At 27.8% G+C, this 24,142-nt stretch overlaps 1 protein-coding gene across 1 annotated transcript; it reads left to right on the top strand.

The window, feature by feature from the left end:
• The first annotated feature begins 11,747 nt into the window (after positions 1-11,747).
• Positions 11,748-13,432, top strand: LOC111285498 (uncharacterized). The gene has a single exon (XM_022874981.2). The coding sequence runs from the start codon at positions 12,215-12,217 to the stop codon at positions 13,157-13,159; it is 945 nt and encodes a 314-aa protein (XP_022730716.1). The 5' UTR covers positions 11,748-12,214; the 3' UTR covers positions 13,160-13,432.
• Positions 13,433-24,142: the final 10,710 nt, after the last annotated feature.

Genomic DNA, 24,142 nt, shown 5'->3' with positions numbered 1-24,142 from the left:
ATTTCAAATTCATTTCAAATAAAAGTTTAGAGGTTACTCATCTCCATTGTGTGTTTAAAGTTCTATTCTTCATAACTCATAATGTAACTCTTTACTCTACAACAAACATCGCTCATTTGGATTTTGATACGTGAATTGTTTTAGGTCCTTAAGAGTTAATGACTAATTCTCTTGTTTCTTGTGGAACAAATACTTGCCTAATTCAAAAATGGAACTTTTTTCTTTATAGGACAAATAGTTATGGTATGACCATGAAAATTACAAAAATTTAATTTCATCATTTTAGCACTTGAATTATTGAAACTTTTATGTTTTTCATTCATCAAAACTTCAAACTTCATTTTTAAATCAAAATTTTCTTTTTCCAAAGTTTTGTTTTTCATTTGGCATGCATCAAAATTCATTTTCAATTTCACATTTTTACTTTCCAAGTCATTCTTTGTACTAATCCAAAATTCATTTTCTACATTCAATCTTGAAATTATTTTCTTATATTTCAACCTCATTGACTCAAATTCCATAACTAAATCATCAAGTGCATCTTGTAATTCATAAAAAATATATGCAGTTGAATCATTAAGATTAAAGGTTACCTTAAGCTCTTTATTGGCCATAAAGAATGAAACAATTGGTTTGAGGAGTGCTTGTACTTGGTTCTTTTTCTTTTCTTGTTTATCCATACATCTCATGAAGCTTATCCCATATCTCTTTGGAGGTTGAATACTTTGAGACCAAGTTGAAGTTGTGAGAATCAAAAGCTTCACAAAGAATGCATTTGGCCTTGGCAACATCTAGTATATGCTTCATGTACATTGCATCTTTACAAAGAGTTCCAAGCCTTTTTTTCACCACATTTTATACTCTAAAATCTTGGGCCACGATGAATACTCTCATCCTTATTTTCAATTCACAAAATTTAAATTTATCAAACATGAGAGCTTTAAAGACATTCACTCTACTGAAAAAGATACATAGAGCCATGGGATCTTTTTTTCAAGCTTGTTAAACTTATAAAAAAATATTGTCTAAGCTTTGATACCAATTGTTAGCTCAAGTATAGATAACAATCTAAGAGGAGAGTGAATTGGATTATCTCCAAATTCTTACCTCGAAATAGATTTCAATAAATTTGAATGAAAATTTTAAAACAATAAAATCTTTGAGGGGAATTTGATGATATTAACAATAATGAAGAAAATTAAGGCACATATAAGCTATAATGAAAATAAAAAGAGTAAAGATAGAGAAATTAAACACAAAAATTTATAAAAATTTAAGCCTTCTCTAAAGGCACATATATCCTCTCCTTTAGGTTTCCTAGCCAAAGTTTAAATCCATTAATAAAATATTCTTATACGAATTACAATCTTTATCTTATGAAGGTCAAGATAGCAATCTTTACCTCTTTGTAAAATTTTACCCAATCTTATTATAAAACTCTTTAGAAGATACCTCACCTCATACTCACAACATTTTTTATATATCAAAGGCTTTTATAAGCAATAAAATACCTCCCTAAGGTAAAGTTTTTGCCTAATTTAAGTACAAGGAATAATGAACGAAAAACAAGAATAACTTGGATACAACGAATACAAAAGATATAGACTTTAAAACTCTAAAACTCTTGATTTCTTGAGGGATTTTGATTGAATGCTCTTTTGATCTTTTTTCTATTTCCACAAGTGTGTTAGAATGTCCCTTTTATAAAAAAATTGAGTTTGTAGTTGTTGGAAATGGATTGGTGATGAAAATATCCGTTGAATATTTAAAAAACTAGCCATTTGATCCTGAAACAACAAGAATTGATTGATCTTATTTTGAACCCGATCGATCCTATATGCTACTCGATTGATCCCTTCTTGTAACGGTTTGATCCCTTTTTACTATTCTGTAATCTTATAGTTTTTTGGATAAAAAATAATCGATCCATTCCCATAGGGGATGAATCAATTTTACCAAACGTTAGACCTTATCGATCCTATCTCATAAGGGATCGATCCATTTTGTAACAAAAAAAATCAAACTTGAAAGGTTTTTACCTAAAAAATCGATTGATCCTATAACTAAAAGGATTAATCCATTTTGCCAAAAAATCAATCTTGTCAACCAGGGGATTGACCCATTCTTTTGAACTTTGCATAAAAAAATTTTCAAACAAGGAAAGAAGTTAGTTTTTGATTTTAAGACATTTTTCACTTGAAAAATAGCAGGCAAAATTTTTCTTTTTAAGTTTAAAACATTATTCCAAGTTTTCTAAGTTTTAGCAAATCAAATATCATTTTCATAAACATATTATATATTTTAGTACAAAAATAATAAAACTTAAAAACATTGTACTAAATAAATCTTTTGTAAAATCAAAATCAAGCTTATGTAGCTTAATGTTTTGTCATTTCAAATTAAGGATCAATTCAAGACAAACAAAAGCCAATGCTACACTTTTTAATTTTACCTTAAAAAATTAAATGCCATCACCACTATCATCATATACTCCGAATGGTGAAACTCATATTTATAAAATTCCTAGAGTTGAAGTTAAGACAATTGATTAGTCTAATTTAGAACGTGATCCAAGATTACATAAATAAATATATAAGTATCTAATTAATTTGCATGATGAAATTCAAAGAGCTTACATCAAGGTTGGACAATATTAGCCTAAGCTTTTAGAATATCCTGCTTCTAGTTCAGAAAAGCATTCTTGTTACTTTAAAACATCATAGTTCGAACAACTTTCAAAGTTAGTTTATTAACCTTTTAATGATGCAGCATTTTATTTGTCATGTTTTGTTTTTAATAACAAGCCAAGTGGACACTTTGGATCAATTGCATTTACTCATAATTGTTTAAAAATTGAAAAAAGGTACATGAGGGATGCAAATATGCTTTTTGACTCATTTGGAAAAAGGTCTGAATTTACCACATAAGGGTTGTTCGATAATGGAGTATCATCATGGAGTATCAATAGATAAACAAACAACACAACAATTTATAGTTAATTCTCTACATTTGAAAACTAGTATAAATGTTGTTCAATGGTTGACATTTCAAGGTTGTGCCTTTAGACGTCATGAAAGTTTTGAATTAAAAAATTGTAAAATCTTTCTTGAATTAGTAAAACTATTGACATCTTATGATAAAAAGGTTAAAGATGTTATGAAAAATGCTCCACAAAATGCCATATATACTTCATTAACAACAAAGAAAGAAATTCTATACATTTATGCTAAAAGAGTTCGTGATGAAATTTATGAAGAAATTGATGACAAAAATTTTTGTATTATTATGGATAAAGCCAGAGATGAGTCAAAAAATGAGCAAATGGCAATTGTTTTAAGATTTGTTAATAAAGAAGGCATTGTGAAAGAACCTTTTTTTATCTAGTTCATGTTAAAGATATTCAGTGTTGACATTGGGAAAATGAGATTTTTAATATTCTCTCACATCATAGTTTTGACATTCAAAATCTTCGAGGATAAGGATATCATTGAGTGAGTAATATATGTGGGGAATTAAATGGTTTGCAAGCTTTGATTTTAAAGAAGTGTCTATATGTTTATTATGTTCATGTTTTGCTCATTGACTTCAACTAGCATTGAATGTAGCATCCAGAGAAGTGGTTGAAGTGCATCAATTTTTTCAAGACTTAGATGATATTGTTAATGTGGTTTGTGCTTCTTCCAATCACCATGATGAATTACAAGAAACTCAAGCAATTGAAATTGCTCATTTAATTTCTATTGTTGAGTTGGAAACTGGACTGGTATGAATTAATTGGGCATTTTACAGCATCCAGGTGATATTCGATGAAGTTCTCACTTGAATTCAATTATCAATTCAATAAAGATGTTTCATGCAACATGGACTATTCTTGAAAATATAAAAAATATTGCACCTAATTATTCTTAACAAGGAGAAGCTCATGCTGTAAATAATAGGTTAAGATCTTTTGAATTTGTTTTTATTTTACACTTGTTGAAGGAAATTATGGGGATTACTGATAATCTTTGTCAAGCTTTGTAACGTCATTCTCAGACATATTGAATGCCATAAATCTTATGTCAACAATCTAAAAATTTATTCAAAAGTCTAAAGAAATGGATAGGATGAATTATTGAATAATGTGAGGTCATATTGCGAGACTTGTGAGCTAGATACTCAAGATATGAATGTTACATACATGGTAGGTTGTGGTTGTAACAAGAAAAAAGATACTATTATGGATTATCATTATCAAATAGATATATTTTTTGCTACAAGAGATACTCAGTTGCAAGAATTGAACTATAGATTAAATAACCATGTTATTGAGTTGTTTACTCTCTTTGCATTTTTAGATCATAGTGAGTTTTACAAATTATTTGATATTAAAAAAATTTGCAGTCTTATTAACAAATTTTATCTAGAAGATTTTACTCGCCAGGAGAAAGAACACCTTCTATATAAGTTGAGACATTATGAAGTTAATGTGTGTCAACATTCTAATATGAGAAAAATATCAACACTTTTTTAACTTTGTAGAAGATTAGTTGAAAATGGAAAGTCAATGGTATATTCACTCGTTGATAGATTAATTCATCTCATATTGACTCTTTCCATTTTAACTGCATCTATAAAATGTACTTTTTTATCTATGAATATTGTGAAGACTCGATTTCATAGTAAGATGAAAGATGATTTTTTGAGAAATTCTTTGATTGTCTACAATGAAAAGAAAATTACAAAAAAGTTTAATACAAATGTAACAATTGATGATTTTAGTGTGATAAAAGAATGAATAGTACAATTTAAATTACATTTTTATTTTTCTAACCTATGTGTTTTTAATAGTATAATTTTTTAATTTTATTTAAAAAATTAAAATTAAAATTATTCATTATTTTGGCCCCTTCCCTCCTAATGCTAACTTTGCCTTTGAATTCAACTATTCAATTGGAAGTGACCTTTTGCTAACCATAAAGGAAATTTCTAAGATTCCATATATTATGGCCAAAAAAAGTCTTCATACGTTTAAAAAAAAAAGGGTAAACAAGAAAATAAAATAGGATATTAACTTTTTTATTTTATCCACTTAGGGGTATAAATTATACATAAGTGCTCACAAGTTATTTGGATTTAATTCGGATAAAATTTAAATTTAATTTAATCATTATCAAATCAAGTTCAAACTCGAACATCTCGACTTATCAAGTAAGTCAAGTTCAAGCATTTTAATACCCAATTTGAACAACTCATAAACCTAATTAAGTTTTTCACATTTTAATATATATTTTAATTATTTTAATTTAATAATTATTATTTTATCATTATATATATCAATTCGAACTCAAATTCAAATATAAATAATTAAACTTAAGTAGAATATAATAATCGAACTTAATTAAATGAATTCGATTTTTATTTCAAATTAAACTCAAATTTAAAAATTAAAATTTGATCAAATTAAAAAAAATTCAAATAACAAATTTTGAATTAAACTTAAATTTTTTATTATATAAAATTAATTCAACTCAATTACACCGAGGCAACACCAATAAAAAGTTACCAAGTAAAAATAAAAATTGAAGTGAGGGACCCATATTAAAGATTTGATCGATTATTTTCCCATTCAAAACTCATTGGTGGACCCCATCGTATACGAGGTTCCGACACCACAAACCATAGAATGTCTTTAAAATTGAAACAAAATTAATGTGATAAATGGTCTGACGAGTAATGCGAATGACCAACGACACCTAATATGGTCCAAATGAAGAAAGGGAATTTGACTTTGATTAATGTATGATTTTGAATTAAATTAGTGGCTGAGCTGAGAATATATTTACTATGATGACTTCTCAACTCAAATTGATTCAAATACGGCTTTGTTTAGCATTATCTTTTTGAAAAAAATTATTTTAAAAATATATTTAAAAGTGTAATTAAAAAAATATATTTAAAAATTTTTAAATATTTAATATTATTGTGAAAAGGTGTTATTGATGTATTAAAATGTCTAAAAAATATATATAAAAAATAAAAATTTAAAGTTATAAAAGAAAAAAAATAATTTTATTCTCCAAAAATATTTTTGAATTGTAAATACAATTTTAAGAAGCTTTTGCGTTTAGTTTGCAAAATCAAATTTTTTTTATCTTGATTAATGTTGAGATTGCGGTAAAAACAAATTTTTTTTTAATCAAAAGCACTCTTAGACGCTAGACAAGGCTTAAATATGGATGAGTTTATAATTAAAAAAAAGTTCCTTTCGAACTTTAGCTAAAGTCTCGTAATATATATATATATATATAATGCATTAAAAGTCCATTATAATTAAAGTGGTTAATTCTTTAATAATTAATAGTCATATTTTGTCGCGTACGGTAATCATATAAATCCCTTGGAAATTTCCAAGTCTCCTTGGCCATATGGAGTTGACTCATTTTCGTGTTTTATAAATTGTTCCCATTATACCAACGATAATAACTATGTCAATTGCAATGTATTTTTCAGAAAGGAAAAAGAAATTCTAAATTATGCACGTCGGTCCAAGGCAACCCAACGTCACCAGTGACTTCAATTTTAATCTGTTTCTTGGGGAGCAATTAATGGATTAAATAGGAAATTTAATCTTCTGCCTAATTCTGTATGATTACAATATCAGTCAGTCAACTTTGATGAACATATATAAATTAATAAAAAAAAAGAAAAACCCAAAGCTGAATAGTTACGAGTCATCCCCAAGAAAAAGAAAAGGGTTCGATTTCAATATAATAATTACTCGATATCAATCCTAGCAACAATATCGATAATTCAATGTGATACTTGAATAATTAAAAAAAAATCCCTTGATTAATCTTGTTTAATTATCATTCCAATTCGTATGCATAACTCTACAAATTTACCTGCCTGCCTAGCTATAGTAATTATGATGCGTGCCTTTATTAAAAGGGTAAATAAGTTTAGTTATTCTAACTAGTTTGGCTTGGTGAATGTTGGAATTCAATTCATTCATTAGATAATTAGATTGAGCTTCAATTTAAACATTTTAAGAAACAACTCCAGTTTAGTGTGCAAAATTTAATAATTGTGATATAATTATCGTGGTGATAACATCACCAAAGTAATTTTATCTCACTAGTAATCTTAAACTAATATGTTTGATGTAATATTATAAATAACTTGTGATCTTAAATCACTATACTTTGTATTACATGAAAAAACAAATTATTAAATACAAAATATCTAATATAATCTTTAAAAAAAAAACAACTAAGATTTATTGAATGAACAATTTATAAAATAATATGGCATTTTATTAAAAAAAAAATAAAGTATTAACTAATTTTGATGAAAATAATTTTAAAAAATATTATTAAATAAATTCATCATCTAGTAATTTCAAAAAAATTCATGTAAGTTATAAAATAAATTAAGCGACTGAACTAAAACTTGACTATTTAATTCATTAAAAAGTTCAAATTTCATTAAAAAAATAATTTAATTAAACTTTCATTAACAAATATAATATAATAAATCTTTCTTTTTTTCAAATTAAAAAAATTTAATCAAATATACCTAAAAGATGACTCCATGTTATAATTTCAATTTTATAGAAGAACTCATAACGTTTTGTTAATCGTAATCATATGTACTAAAAGGCATCAATCAAACCGAGTAGAAATTGGAGAGAATAATTAATTTCTCCATAATGATAGTTTACTTATAAAGAGTAAATTTAGAGTGAATTTTGTGTTCATTCTCGTTATCATTAGGATAAATTAATCATAATATTGAAGATTAATTTATCACAATAATAAATTTTTTCCATCTTTTTAAATGAAAATCAAATTATTCCTCAAGACAATGATTTTATTACCTTAGTGATTTAAAATTATTGTCACATAAATTTCTTAAATTGTTACTAAATAGGATGATGTAATTACTAAGTATATATCATCATGGCTTATAAACTAATCACACCATACCAAAAACTCTTTTACTATTTTGTATAATTTTTAAGATAATCATGGTAATTTAATCACCAAGGTGATCTTATCACTAAAGTGATCTTATAACTCGTGGTTTAGATTTGCTTTATTTGGTTAACAATTATTAATTCTTATGAATTAAAAATCATTATATTTGGCATTATTAAAAAATCAAACATTATTTTATTTGAAAGTATAAAAATAACTATATATATATATCATAATAGTTATATAAGTTAATAATTTCAATATTATTTAAAGATAATAATTTAAAATTATTATTATAATTTTATTTATTTTATAATAAAGTATAATTAAATTATTAAATTAACCTATATATTTATTGTTAGTTAAGCTAATTTTTATAATATAAATTATGTAAAAAATATTTAAATTAAAAATTAAAACTAATATAGTAAAATCATAAAACAAAAAAAAAAGATTATATTTTATATATAAAATATTACAAAAATTAAAAGCAAGCACATATATTATTTTTAAACTTATTACAATAAATATTAATTTGAAAATAGATAAAATTATAATATAAAATAATTAAACTTTTAAAAAAAATGAAATTTTAATTCATATAATAATTAAATAATATTAATTATAATTAATTTTATATATCATTTTATATCGATAATAAAATATTCTCATATTTTAAAATAAAAATTAAATCACCCTAAAAAATAATGATGTAGTTACTCCAAAATCAATGTGGCATATAATCATTAATTGTTTATCCAATTCATATATAAAGAGATTTTAGGCTGTTAGCCTTTGTCTTACGTTTTTAATTTGAACGATGACGTTTCCAGTGCCGAAGAATTGTACGAAGGTTGCGGTTAGCGAAGGAAATTGCGTGCAAGCAGACGAAAATACAGACACAACCCCACATTGGAATCAATTCGATGCAATTCAATATTATTACTGTATTATTCAAATGAGCAAAGTCCCATTTTGCTTATAAGATGATTACGAGCAGCAAAAGAAACCATTAGGCTATATATATATATATATATATAATATTTAATTAGAACTCCATGATTCGTTGTTCTTTTTCGCATATGAATTTGATCATGCTAGAGGGCAACTTAGATTATACGGAAAACTAAAAATAAACAAATACTTAATAAATAAGGTTATTTTCAAATTCTTAGACGCCGCTGCCATCGCAATCAGAGCGATAAAGTTACCCACTGAAATAATCGTATTTCAAAATTGTCATTTTCATATTTAAAATAGGAAGCTAAAGAAGTTTCCTTTACGTAAATATTGGTTTATAATTTAGTTGTCATATTTATCTATTTCATTAGAAGAGAAGTTATCTAATTTACAGTTGCCAGTAGAGTTTCAAATTTCATAAATAAATTTTGTAAAATGATACATATTTCTTAGATAACGTTTGATAATATTTTTAAGGTTATCATAATAATGTAATTATTGAAATGATTTTATTATCAAAGTGATTTTATCATTGATGATATGAAATTGTTTTATTTTGTTAATAATTATTAATTCATACAAATTAAGGATCATTTGTTTGGTATTATTAAAAATCAAATATTATTTTATTTAAAAGTATGAAATAACCATCTTTATTGTCATAATTATACAAGTTAATGATTTAGATATTGTTTAAAAATAATAATTCATAAAACATAGTAATATTTTATTTATTTTATAATAAATATAATTAAATTATTAACTATATATTTTTTATTAAGTAAACTAATTTTTATAATATAAATTATGTAAAAAATATTTGAATTAGAAAATAAAACTAATCTATTAAAATTATAGTAAAAAACAAAAACATTATATTATATGTAAAACATTAGAAAAAATAAAAAAAAATACACATTATTTTTAAACTTGTTATAATGAATATTAGTTTGAAAATATAAAAATTTATAATATAAAATAATTACAATTTTAAGAGGATTCAAAATTTTAATTTACACATTAAATAGGTAATATTGATTATTACTAATTTTACATATTAGTTCACTTTAGCGATAAAAAGGTTTTTATCTTTTTGGATGAAAATTAGATTTTTCACAAAGACAGCAATTTGATTACTCTCAATGATCTAAGATCACTATTACGTAGAATCACTAAGTATTTATTAAATATAATGATCCAATTATTATGTATAAATTATTATGATTTTTGAATTAATCACCTCATACCAAACACTAACATATATTAAAAATAAAAAATTAATTAAAAAATAATACTTGACAATCGTTTACTCTTGTCGTGAAATTAAGAAAATTACATATAAGTATATAAAAACAATTTTGGATTATAATTAAAAATAAAAATAATTAACATTAATAATCAAATGAATTTTGGTCGATTTTATAAACTTTTACCGTTTACTTTTGCAAAAGTGAAAATAAAATGAAATAAGTTGTTAAGATTTCCCTTTTTTGAACATAGAAGAGTAAGAACAATGACAAATTATTAAAACTAAAATCTGTAGAATTCCATAAATATGGTCTATTCTCTCTGTATTAACGGCACAGCATAAAGATTTCTTAATTCCTTGGGCATCCAATATTTAGCAGTGCAAAAGTAGTGCAAGCGTTATTAGTTTCCTAATGCACCAAAACCAAAATCTGAGTTCTTTGGTTGGTTGTGCCCCCAAAAGACCTTCTTTCGGTTAGTAGAAGAATTTATTTAATGATTTAGGTGAAAAATTGATGCGTATGGAGTAAGGCAATCCTAGCGAATTAAGGCCTAACGGATAAGCATATAAATTGACTTGACTATGGTATGTTCCTTTTTCAATACTTCCTCGTTTCCTTTGATCATTATTTGGATTAAACATAAAAAATAATTTATTCTCAAAGATCTAATAATTTAAAATATAATATAATGATATAATATAAAAAATAAAATAATACAGCTTAAAAATTTATCAAAGTAAATTTAATAAAAATAAAAAATATATTTCATATTTATTATGTTGAACGAATATATAATTATTTATTTTTTAAATGATATGAATATATGAATTGATAGAATTAAAATATACAAACATACTTAAATTAGTGGCCATTTAATTAAACTTGTAATGTCCCGCAACGAATTTATGTTTAATAAGAAAATGAAAATTTTTTTGATTTAATGATTGAAATTGATGACAATTTATTTTATTTTACTTTATAGTTCAACCATTAAATTATTTTTTTTCTTTTCTTCCTTCCTATACATCAAAAGGAGTATAAAATAAATTTAAGTTTCAAGTCCGAAAGTTGATTTTGAGCTCAGTTAATATAATTTTTATAGAATATATAGCAATATGATGATGAATAATAACATGTATATTATGTGATTAATCAACAGCTAAAAATTAAAATTCATATGAAGTCTCACAAGGCATAGATGAGTAAGCAGTCTAAATAGCAATAGTAAATCTTTACTTTTCTTTTGTAACGTGTAAGGGTTAGTTTAATATTGTTGTGGTTGAAAAAAATACATTTAAAAAATTTGATACAAAATAATTTAAATGTTTAAAAAATGTATAAAACAATAAAATATAATAATTTAGTGCTTTTTTATTTCAAACGCGGTAAAAACATCTTTGAGGAACTTTTTATTTGACTTTGCAAATTATATTTTTAAACTAAAAAGCTATATTTTTTATTGTTTAATATTGTGATAAAATAAAAACACTTTTTAAATGCAAAACTACTTTGAATTGCTATGCTAAATTAAGTCTAAGTTTGATAAATGAGCCAGGTGTGGAACACATGCCACTAACAAAATTAATATTATTTGATGAGTATTTCACAAAACCAAAGAGAGAGGAAGAGTGGGTTCATTTGTCATTTAATTCAGATTTTATTACGAAAATTTTATATTCTAGAAAACAGGGGTGCTGCTGACAATGGCTGATTTCTAGGCAAACAGCTTGATTATATAAATATACATATATTGGTCAACTGTGTTAATCTCATTCCTTAACTCATCAGAAGTTCAAATTTTCAAACTCCCCAATAGAAGGCTCTAGAGTCCTTTGAAATTCAACCCCAACGCACCCCTTAAAAAGGTGGCTTCCTCGGGCCATTTGTCTCAAGTTCACCAAATTCTCCCTCTTCTTTTCTCTCTCCCCTGCAACATTGAAGAGACGCCCCTCTTTTTTCCTGTCGTTCCCTCCCTTTCTTTCTCCAAGTACTTGAAAAAAATAAAGCAAGAAAAAAGAGTTGGATTCCGATATAGGAGCACATGGGATGGGTACCTTAGTGGGGCATGTTGCACCAGGTTTTGCCTTCTTTGCACTTGGTTTTTGGCATCTCTTTAATCACATCAGGCTCCATTCTCTCCACCCAAATTCCTATGCATCTTCCCCATGGTTCCCAACATCCAAATTACGGCACATAGAGCTGTTCCTGATCATGGTAGGCTCCGCAGTCTCCATCTCCATGGAACTCTTTATTGGCCCTGAAAGGCACCAGCCTTTTGATACTGATGGAACCATCCCATCAAATCATCTCCACAACTTTGAGCATGCTTCTATATCACTGACTTTCTTTACTTACGCAGCTTTTGCTATACTCCTTGATAAAATTAGCCCCAAAGCTAAGTATAGCCTAACACAGTTTCTTGGAGCAGTAGCCTTTGCCCAACAGCTACTCCTTTTCCACCTTCATTCAGCTGATCACATGGGGATTGAGGGTCAATATCATTTGCTTCTACAGAGTGCCATAGTTGTTTCTTTAGCCACCACCCTTATGGGAATTGGGCTCCCTAAGAGCTTCATGGTCAGCTTTATTAGGTCTCTCAGTATTTTGTATCAAGGTGTGTGGCTCATAGTCATGGGGTACATGCTTTGGATTCCACAGTTAATTTCTAAAGGCTGCTTCATCCACTCGGAAGAGGGTCACCAGGTGGTTAGATGCTCGAGCGATGAGGCACTACACCGAGCTAAATCACTAGTAAATATTCAATTTAGCTGGACCTTGATAGCTGTCACCATTTTTGCAATGACTTACTATTTGGTATTGGTTAAATTATATGGAGAAAAGGTTCAGTATTCGACACTGACAAAGGAAGAAGACCTGGAACTTGAAGAAGATTCTGATGATGTTGAATCTCAGAAGGAGAGAAAACATGGGGAGCCCGAAAGCTTTATTCATATGGGAAAAGGATATGCAGTTATGGACATTGAAAGGTAGATTAAAGACAAATGAAAAAGGAAGAATTAGATATCAATTAGGTGTGTGTACAAAGTTAGTATGGTGGAAATTCCACTTGGTTTTATTAATTAAGCTTTGCAATAATTGGGGCTTAATGACAGCAAAATGTCTTGTGGGGAGGAGGGGTTGAAAAAAGTGTGTTGTGAAGTTGGTTGGTTAATTTGAATTCATCGGCTTTGAGGTTAGGGTGATTTCATCGTGATTGTATGTATACTGAAAATTAATAAACAAAGAAAGAATTTATTTATGATATCTTGAAAGCAACTAATTAAGCTCTCATTTTGATTGATTGTAAGAAATTTTTATTAGATTTAAGAAATCCTTAGCTATTGTATTCAGGCTTGAAACCACAATATCACATTTAGAAAAATCAACAAGAATATGCGTACACTCAACTCAAGTGAGCTATTAACAGGTTAATGTTAATGAGGAATTTGATAATCAGAGAATCTTTGTATTTTTTAAAGCATGCAGTAACTTTCTATTTATCCCTATCTTTTTCTAATTTTATCCCTCGGAGAATGGAGGCTGATTTTGCCATCTTGCCTTCAACTCAAATTTGGTGAACTTTCTAAGCTACGTTTGAAAATGAAATGACTCCGGCTGAGAAACATCACGGCCCATCCACAAAATAATAAATAAAATAAAATAAAATAAATGTGAAGAAGTACAAATATATAAGTAGAGTGCTGTTATTGTTTTGTCAATAATAGATTAGGAGTATGATGGTGTTGGTGTTGGTTTTGGGAAGAATAATACACCACTTGCAATTGACAGGTCAGATTTGAAGTTCCCACAAGCAGGAAGATCATTAGGATAAGATATATTTGATGTAGGCCACATGCCAATGCCTGTTTCATTTTGTTTTGATTGCTGCTTTTAAAGGTTGACATAAAGCCCTAAGGGGTAAGTTTACCGAGTGAAACATAAATGGGCTTTAATTTAATTTCTTCTACCAAAAAAATCAAAGAAGGATGTAGAAAGTAATTCTGTGGATGAAAAAGGAAAAAGGAAAAAGCAAATAGGTATGTTCATTATAGCTCAAATTAACGGTGCGTTTGATTAAAGATGATAGTTATAGGAGGAGAATTCATACTCACACCTTGAAGAGGCTACCTCACGTTCCTCATCATCAAGGAATCCCAATTTCAATTATTAATGTAATATTGAAACTTGCTATATAAGTTTAAGGTAGTTTGTTGAAAATATCACTCTTAATCTAATAATATAATTAGGCACCAACAGCATAATCACTTGCATCACACATCAATTCGAATAGGAGATCCCAATCTGTTGCAACAATCATTGGAGTAGTGACTAGTTTTTCCTTCAAAGATTGGAACATAGTGATTGATTATCAGTAAGTGTAGTCATATAAATAGTAAATAAAGATTGTTCCTGTAAGGATTCTAAAAGAGTAATTCAGGTATTGAAATTATCTCACCTTTATTTATATTTGAAGAAATTGAATAATATGCAATTATTACTTAACTACCTAAAATAATCAAAACAAAAACCGAAACATGCAAACTATATGCTTTAGACTAAATTAACCACTAAATTTAATGAAAAACTAACGCAACAACCTAAGTAAGTAATTAAACATCCAAAGAAGACCAATTAAACTAAAACCAAATTAAACTAGATGAATTAAAGTAAGCCTCACGTGAATTAAATTAACTAATGTAAGAACATGCAAATTAAATTTAAACTAACATGCAAGAACATAAACAAAATCAAATTAACTTAAATCGCATCAAACAGAAGTGAAATAAATTAAATTAAACCTTAAAACATGCAATTACTAAGAATCAAACTTAAACTTAACTCAATTAAACTGAATTAAACCTCATTTAAACAAAATAAACTTTAATTAACCCTAATCGCATGCAAACTAACCAAATTAATAAGAATTAACTTAAAATCAAATCAAATTAACTTATTAACATGCAAACCAAATTCAATTTAGACTAATCAAGTATGCAAACAACAATTTAGAGTGAGAATAATATGTAATCGCATGAATCAAAGTAACCTAAGCAAATTAAATCACTAATAGCATGTAAACAATGAAACCGCTTGAAACTTAAAGTAAGCTTGAATTGAAATAAAAAATTAAGATGACTAGAACCTAAGATTAAAATTGAAAGCAAGCTTTGAATTGAAAATAAAATAGAACTTAAATTAAATTGAAAAATTGAAATGAAGCTTGATTAAATTGAAACAAAGTAAAGAAAGCTTAAGAACTTTGAAAACAATAAAGAAAACCTAAACAATTAGAAAGATCGGTATGTTCCCCTAATCATAAAAATAAAATAGAACTTAAATTAAATTGAAAAATTGAAATGAAGCTTGATTAAATTGAAACAAAGTAAAGAAAGCTTACGAACTTTGAAAACAATAAAGAAAACCTAAACAATTAGAAAGATCGGTATGTTCCCCTAATCATAAAAATAAAATAGAACTTAAATTAAATTGAAAAATTGAAATGAAGCTTGATTAAATTGAAACAAAGTAAAGAAAGCTTACGAACTTTGAAAACAATAAAGAAAACCTAAAATATTAGAAAGATCGGTATGTTCCCCTAATCATAAACTAAAGCAAGCTTAAAAGAGTAAAAGAACAATAAAAAAGAGCTTAGTAACTAGAGAGGATCGGCTATCACCCCAACCATACTCTTCCTAATGCCTAAAATTAGCTATTTATAGAAAAAGAGTATAAAGAACCCTAGACTAATGGCCAATAGAATTTGATCTTGAACTCTTGAAAAGAGTAGGTTTGGCCAAGCTTGGATTCTCAAGTGAAGAGGACTTCTAGCTATGAATCTTTGTTATGCTGAAGTTGATCCTCTTTTTATAAATACATGTAGAACGAATCTTGACTAGATTAGGTATTGATTTGGATAAATCTCATTGACTTGTATTCTTTTTATTTTCTTTGGATAAGTTTTGGTTGACTTAGCACTTACAAGACAAGAGTATTGTGTAGCTAGCCTTCTTGAATTAAAAAGAGACTCGTTCACTTTTAAACTCTCTTAAGTAGCTCTCGAAGTCCTAACTTTGAGCTTCTTGCAACCTTCTTTTGGCAAACATCTTATAAGATTTTAAGTCGTTTTGGCAAATTAAAAGTTTTGAAAGTTTTAACTACTTAACTTTTCTTAATAGTTTCTTGAACTTTAAATCTTAAAATTGAATAATGGTGTACGGCTAAAGTTCTTTAAGAGAAAAGAAAAGTTTTTGAGTTATTTTGAACCTTAAGCAGCTTTTTAGAATGAGATCTTTAAGTTGAAGTAGTTCTTGTTCTTTTGGAGACTTCTTAGAGTTTTCCTTCGAGTTGAAGTCTTTTGAAAGAAAAGAAAGTCAAAATTTTGAATGTAAATCCCTTAATATGCCACCTTCTCTTTAAAGTCTCACACAAGTTTTACTTCAAATAGGAATAAATTTAAATTTTAAAATTTAAAACTCTCATATTTAAACTTAAAATTCCCACTTAGAATAAGATTACCCTAATTCTGGTTTAATACTTTTCAAATAGATTTAAATTCCAATTCCATGTTATCATTCCAACTCAGCATCCAAATCATCTATTTTGGCCAATGAGATTAGACTTGCTACCATGTCATCTATTAGTAATCCTATATATGTGCGCTTACATAAAACACCATGGACTTGCATTCAATTTAAATATGCTCTATGTATCTTAACTTGATTTTTTTTCATTCTTGTATGATTTTCATGAATTTTCCATCAAGATTCAACCATTCTTAAGTCTTAAGGTTTGACATTAAAATCTTGCACAAATTATTGCACTTGCACTCTAAAATTTTTTAAGAACTCTAAAAATCAATAAGAACACATGAAGAACCATCCAAGATTCACCAAATCTATTAGGATTATCCAAAGCATTTTAAGATTCACCAAAATTCAATCTTTTCTTCAATATTTCCTAGAAAATAGCAAATTAAGCACATTACAAGTAAAAAGAAACTTATTTAGCTAAAAACTAAGCAAAAAAGGTGGAAGCTTTTCAATTACTTTAATTTTTACTTAATCTACCTCAATTCCTTTGAAAGAGACCTTATGACTAGGCACCAGACCTTTTACCATGAAATGGCACTTCTCCCAATTTAGCATAAAGTTGATTTCTTTATATCTTTTGAGCACTAAAATAAAATGAGCCAAATAAAGGTCAAAGCTATCCTTAAAGACTGAAAAATCATCCTTGAACACTTTTAAAAACTCTTTCACCATATTGGAAAAGATGGTTATCATACATCATTAAATGGTTATAAAAGCATTGTAGAAATTGAAGAGCATCCTCTTAAAAGTAAATATCCTATAAGGGTAGGTAAAGGTAGTTTTCTCTTGATCTTCTATGGCAATAGCAATTTAGTTATAGTTAGAATATCCATCCAAAAAGTAGTAGAACTCATGACGGCTAACCTATCCAACATTCAGTCAATGAAAGTAAGTGGGAAGTGATATTTCCTTATTACTTTGTTATGCTTTTAGTAGTCCATGCAGAATCTCTAATCAGTGACAATCCCAGTAAGGATGAGTTCATTATTGTCATTTGAAATCATTATCATCCTATCTTTTTTAGGCACATATTGCACTGTGCTAACCCATGAACTATCTAAGATGTGATAGATGATACCAGCGTCAAGCCACTTAATGATTTTGTTTTTTACCATTTTTTTCATAGCAAGATTGAAATGATGCTAGTGCTCTATGGTTGCCTTATAATTCACTTCCATTAGGATATTGTGCATACAAATAGATGGAATGATTCTTTTAATGTCGACAATAGACCAATTAAGAGCTTTCTTATACTTTTTCAATACCTTTAACAACTTACTTTATTGAACATTATCTAAGGCAAAGAAAATGATGACTGGTAGAATGGAAAACTCTCTTAGATAAGCATATTTGACATGGCTAGGTAGAAGTTTTAGCTCTAAATAAGGTGGTTCTTTTATTAAGGGTTTAATTGGGTTGTTAGACAATGGGGCACCTAAAAATTTAAACCAATCTTGAGAACCAAAACTAAGATTGAAAGCCTTAATCTAATTGGCACTTTTAGTAGCTCCTACCTTTTCATCATCATCATTAAAGGTAAACTCTAAAGATTTAAGTAAGTGGTCAACCATAAATACTTTTTTCATCAAACTATTTATCATATCAACTCTGAAGTAGTCATCTAAGTCATTAGGATACTTTATTACTTTAAAGACACTAAATGTTACTTCTTGATCTTGGACTCTCGTGGTGAGTTCACCTCTCTGGACATTGATAATGGTCTTTTCAGTAGCTAAAAATGGTCTCTCTAGAATGATTGGGACCTTTTTATCCTCCTATATGTCAAGAACCATAAAGTTCACGAGGAATATGAGCTTTTCAACTTTGACCAAAACATTCTCAATAATTCCCTTTAGATAGTTGATGAATCGATCAACTAACTGGAGTCTCACCATGGCCAATTTAACCTTATTGAAACCAACTCACCTAAAAATAAAAAAGGGCATAAGATTAATGCTAACTTCTAAATCACATAAAGCTCTATCAATAAACAAACTACCAATGGTCTAAGGGGTAGTGAAACTACCTAGATTTTTTAGTTTAGTTGAAAGTCTCTTTTGGATGATTGTGCTACACTCTTTAGTGAGTATAATAATCTCATAGTCCTTAAGCTTCATTTTTCTTGAGATGATCTCTTTCATAAATTTCACATAGTTGGGCATCTGTTTTAAAGCATCTACTTATGGATAAATGGTTCTCCATGTTTGTAATCTAATTTACATATGAATAACCTTTTAAAACTAAAGGTTCACCACTATAGACTATAGCTAACCACTATAGACTATGCCATAGTCTATAGTTTTCTTTAGATAGTTCAATACCCTTGATATGGCATTCTAATGCAAGTTACTTAGTTTACTCGTATACCTACTAAACTTGCCAACCACAGAAGCTATGTTCAGTTTGGTGCATGTCATTGCATATATTAAACAACTTATGACTTTTGCATACTTTAATTGTGTAATTGACATTCCCTTATTTGGAATTAACTTCAAATTAGAATCATAGGGTATGTTAACCATTTCCCAATCATAATGATTAAACCTTTTAAAAATCTTTTCAATCTAATATGATTAGGATAAGAATTAACCATCATTCTTTCTCATAATTCTTATTCCTAAAATCACATCCACCACACCTATATCCTTTATGGCAGAATCATTAGATAATAACTTTTTGTTCCTTTCAACTTGTTCTAAACATATACTAAAAATTAGCATGTCATCAATATAAAGATATATGATGACACATTTGCCATGTTTAAGATTACTATAGGTACACTTATCTGATTTATTGATATTTTAAAACTGTTAGCTACAACAATTTTATCAAATTTTTAATGTCATTATTTATGTGCCTTTTTAAAACAAGTTCATATAAAGATTTAATAAGTTTACTCAATTTCTTTTCTTATCTCAGAACAGCTAACTCTTTTGGTTGTTCTGTATATACTTCTTCATCTAACTCACCATTTAAGAATGTCATTTTAACATCCATTTGATAAAATTCTAACTTGTACATTGAGGCAATGCAATAAGCATTTTTATAGATGCTATTCTTGTTATTTGTGAATAGATATCAAAATAATCTATACTATGCTTTTATGTAAACCTTTTAACAACCAATCTAGCTTTGAACTTGTCTATAGTACCATCCACTTTCATTTTCATTTTGAATATTCATTTGCAACCAATTGGTTTACAATATGGAGGTAAGTCTACTAGTATCCAAGTATTATTATCCATAATTGAATCCATTTCATCGTTTATTACTTCTTTCCAAAAAGTTACATCTTAAGACTTTATGTCTCATCAAATGTCTTAGGATCCGATTCTATATTGAAACAATATTCAAATAGCTATTAAGTGTTTCTATTTTTCCTTCAACTAGAAGCATATAAAAAATCGAGCAAAAGAACTAAGTTTTCGTTGCTCTTTTACTTGTTCTAGGTATAATGTTTTCTTCTTTTTTTATTTTGGAAAAATTTACTAGCTCATTTGAACTACTTTGAACAATTTCATTAGGTTTAAGTTTTATCCGAAACCTAAATTCATCAAATATACATCTTTTAATTCAATTACTATATTTATTAATATTAAATTAGTAGGTTCTATTGCAATGAGCCTATATGTCTTACTATTTTGTGCATAACCTATAAATATGCATTTAATTTCTCTTTCATCTAATTTCTTCTTTTTAAGTTCGAAAACTTTCACTACAAGAAATTAAGGTATTACTAATGAATTTTTACTGATGGAATACTTCCATCGGTAAATATTGATGGCTTATTGATGGATTATCGATGGACCATAATTATAAAATAATGCAATATTCATCAGTAAAATATCGAATGAATTTATTGAGGAATACAATTTTCCTTGGTATTTCATAGGTAAAAATTGCACAGAATTGGCAAAAGTCAATGCGAGATTCATCGACAGAATAATCCATCAATAATCTATCAATAAATATTATAGCAATGGATTACCAATGAATAATTCTATTGGTATTAAAAAAATTAAGTTTGTTAAATTAATAAATTAATTTACGAGAAAAATGAAATTCTTTTACAAATGAAATTTTTAACGATAATTCTTCGATAAGTTCATTAAAACTAAAATCCCTACTTCCTTTTCTTGTTTTCCCTTACCTTAAATTCCTAACCATTGTCAGAATGCTCTCTTTCCCCTTGTCATTGGCATGCTGCTATTGTTTTAATTGCTAGAGCTTCATCAAAGTGCTATTTCTCTCCCCTTATCATCATGTCATCATTGGCTTTTCTAGGTATTCAAGAATTTCTCTTATCTTTTTTGCTTATCTATTTCTATTCATCTGTCCATTTTTTTCATTTGTCTACATGTAATTAGTTGTGTAAGTAGTATTTCTTTTATTTGGAATTTAAGAATTAATTCTAACATAGTTTTGTTGGCATTTTATTTCATTGAAACCACACGAAAAAATTAATTTTTTATGCTTATATTAGATGCAGGTAGCTTCATTCATCCATCAAATTCTACTAATATCTTATCTTTGCAAGTTACAATCAAACCCAATTTTCAGATTGTTGACTATTCATATTTCATGCTAATGTACCGTATGGATTTCTATTAATCATCAAGTTTGACTCTATGGAGCTTTTGGTAAAAACCTTGGGGACTTAGTTTGTGATGGCACTGAGTTCATTAAGACATAAAAGTGAGGCATAGTTTCCTATGGTGGATGAAGGTTTAGATATTGTTTTGATGAATATAGTGAGTTGTGAATTATGTTGATGGTAAACTACAATTAGTATTGTAGCCTTAGAGGGTTGATAGCAAGTAGCCTTCATGGAATGCTTTTAAATGATGTAACTTGATGAATAACCTTTGAAAGATATAAGTGTACTATAGGAATCTAATAACCAAAAACTTTGCTATTTTAAGTGACATAAGGTTTAAGCTCCCTTACTTTTAGCCATTTTGAGATAGTTGTATGAAGGTTTTTTGTAGATGAAACTAAAATAATGTTGAGAAACAATTTTTGTGTACATTATTGTACAAACTTTTTCTTTCATTATTTTTTTTATTTATTTTAAAATACACATATCAGTAGTTATTGGTGTATATGTTAAAGGAATTGACCTTTTATTGATGGTCTATCTAGAAATTGAAATTTTTAGTTTTGCTAACATGTAACTAAACCATTTAAAGAACGTAAGTAAGAAGTAATGAATGTAACTAAACCATTTCAGTTTCACTTTAATACTAAAAGGTAAATTCTAAACTTTTATGATTGGCCATTAATTACAAATTTCAAATTTATTCATTCAAATATATATGAACTTTATTACTTATTTAAAATGTAACTTATTTCACCTAAACCTATATGTAGTACTAAACAATAATTTACTGTTATTTTTTATATTAAAGTGAAAATAAAATTAATTTGTTATTTTTTTATACGTATGAGGAAGTTTGAAAGTATAAATGATGTTCGAGGCATGTGCTCATTACCAAAGGTCACCATGTGCAAATGGTGTCCGAGGCAGCTGCCACCACCAAGGTTAGTTGGTACCAATAGTAGTCGAGGTAACAACTTGTGCTAAGGTTTAGCATGTGCTAATGATGATCAAGGCAAGTGCCTGCACCAAGGGCCAACATGTGCATGCATACATGTCAAATACGAACACCAAGTGTCTGATAATGTGTACATGCGAGTCAAATGGTTGATGGTGCATGCTTGTGTCAAATAGTTAAGAATACATGCTTTTGTTTGATGATACATGCATGCCTGTATGTGTCTAATTATCTTTATTATCCCATTAACTATGAAATGGCTGATAATGCATGCTTGTGTCTAATGATTTTTATTATCCCCTTAATTATGAAATGGCTAATAATGTGTGCTTATGTTTGATGATGCATGCATGTGTGTCATATGGCTGATAGTGCGAGCTTGTGCTAAAAAGCTAATGGTGTGTGCTTGTGTTTGATGACGTATGCTTATGTTTGATGATGTGTGTGTGCATGCATACGTGTGACTAATGATCTTTATTATCCCATTAACTATGGAATGGTTGATGGTGCGTTCTTGTTCCTGATGATGTGTATGTGTGTGTCAAATGGCTATATGAGATACGTAGTGTTTAGGATTAGGTTTGGTTATTACAAGACTAAAAGATTGCTTTCGACATCCTTCTTTGTATATCTATTTATACATGTGAAACAAATACTTTTTCTCTTTGATTTCCTCTTTTAAATTCATATATTTAATAAGACCATGCATGCTTTTCATTATTTTCTTTTTAATTAATATGCTTTTTTCATTCATTTTCATGATACTTATTTTTGTTATTTTCCATTCTATTGACTTTTAAAGTAGAACAAGCACCGTAAAAGTGCCTTAGAGAAAATCCCCTGCAACACATTGACCTGCATTGAGAAGCCTAGCATTTGAGGTATTTTTCAGTCATTAAAACCAAAAATATATTATTTTTGTGTTGAACATTGGACTTGTTGTGAAAGTGTTGTTTTGTAGTATACATGATGAATTTTTTTGACTTTTTGTGCCATTGATAGACTTTAATTGCTTAATTATATTTCAATTTAAGATACTAAGAGATATTTTATGGACCTTTATGATTATTCTATTAGAGTTGAAAAAATGGACAAAAATCGCTCTTAGATGTATTTTGGGTGAGATGTAAATGGATACATTAGTCAAAACTTCTGCGATGTTGTGGAGGAATTTATTGAATATGCTTTTACTCAACCATACTTTGTAAGTTATGGGAAGATTAGGTGTCATTGTGTCCATGATGAGAACAAAATTATTTTAAAAGTGGATGTTGTGTATGAGCACCTTTATTATAAAAGGGTTTAGTCTTGGTTATATGAATTGCACGTCACATGTGGAGCTAGAAGTAGGATAATTAGCAATAAATAGAGATACCTTTGAATCAATTAGTGAAGTAAGAATAGAAAATTCATATACTAGAATGGTTATGGATGCCGTTTATCATGATTTTAGGGTGAATGCTTCTCATGCTAGTGAGGCAAAAGTTGACGAGGAGGATTCATGGGAAAACACAACAAGCTTCTATTCTTTGTTGTATGATGTAGATGAACTATTGTGGTCAGACTGTATGAAGCACACAATCGTTTCTACTATGTCGTAACTTTTAAATTATAAATCAAGGTTTAACATGAGTGAGTCATGTTTTGATTTTCTGATGAGCATAGTGAAGGATTTGTTGCTGATGGATGATAAATTATTGAAAACCTTCTACAAAATGGAAAAACTTTGACAAAACTTAGACTTAGTTATAAGAAAATTTATGTATACAGAAACAGTTGCATGTTATTTTGTAATGAAGTGGCAAATTTGACATATTGTTTGATATGTG

This window comes from Durio zibethinus, chromosome 6 (assembly GCF_047325235.1).
Source record: "Durio zibethinus cultivar Kanyao isolate XHJ-2024 chromosome 6, ASM4732523v1, whole genome shotgun sequence".
Classification (NCBI taxonomy): domain Eukaryota; kingdom Viridiplantae; phylum Streptophyta; class Magnoliopsida; order Malvales; family Malvaceae; genus Durio; species Durio zibethinus.
Note: the sequence above shows the minus strand (reverse complement) of the source record. Positions and strands in the feature narration are given on the sequence as shown.

Bases quoted from the DNA above. Each gene is read 5' to 3' on its own strand.
- LOC111285498 (XM_022874981.2), top strand. From the start codon at position 12,215: ATGGGTACCTTAGTGGGGCATGTTGCACCAGGTTTTGCCTTCTTTGCA.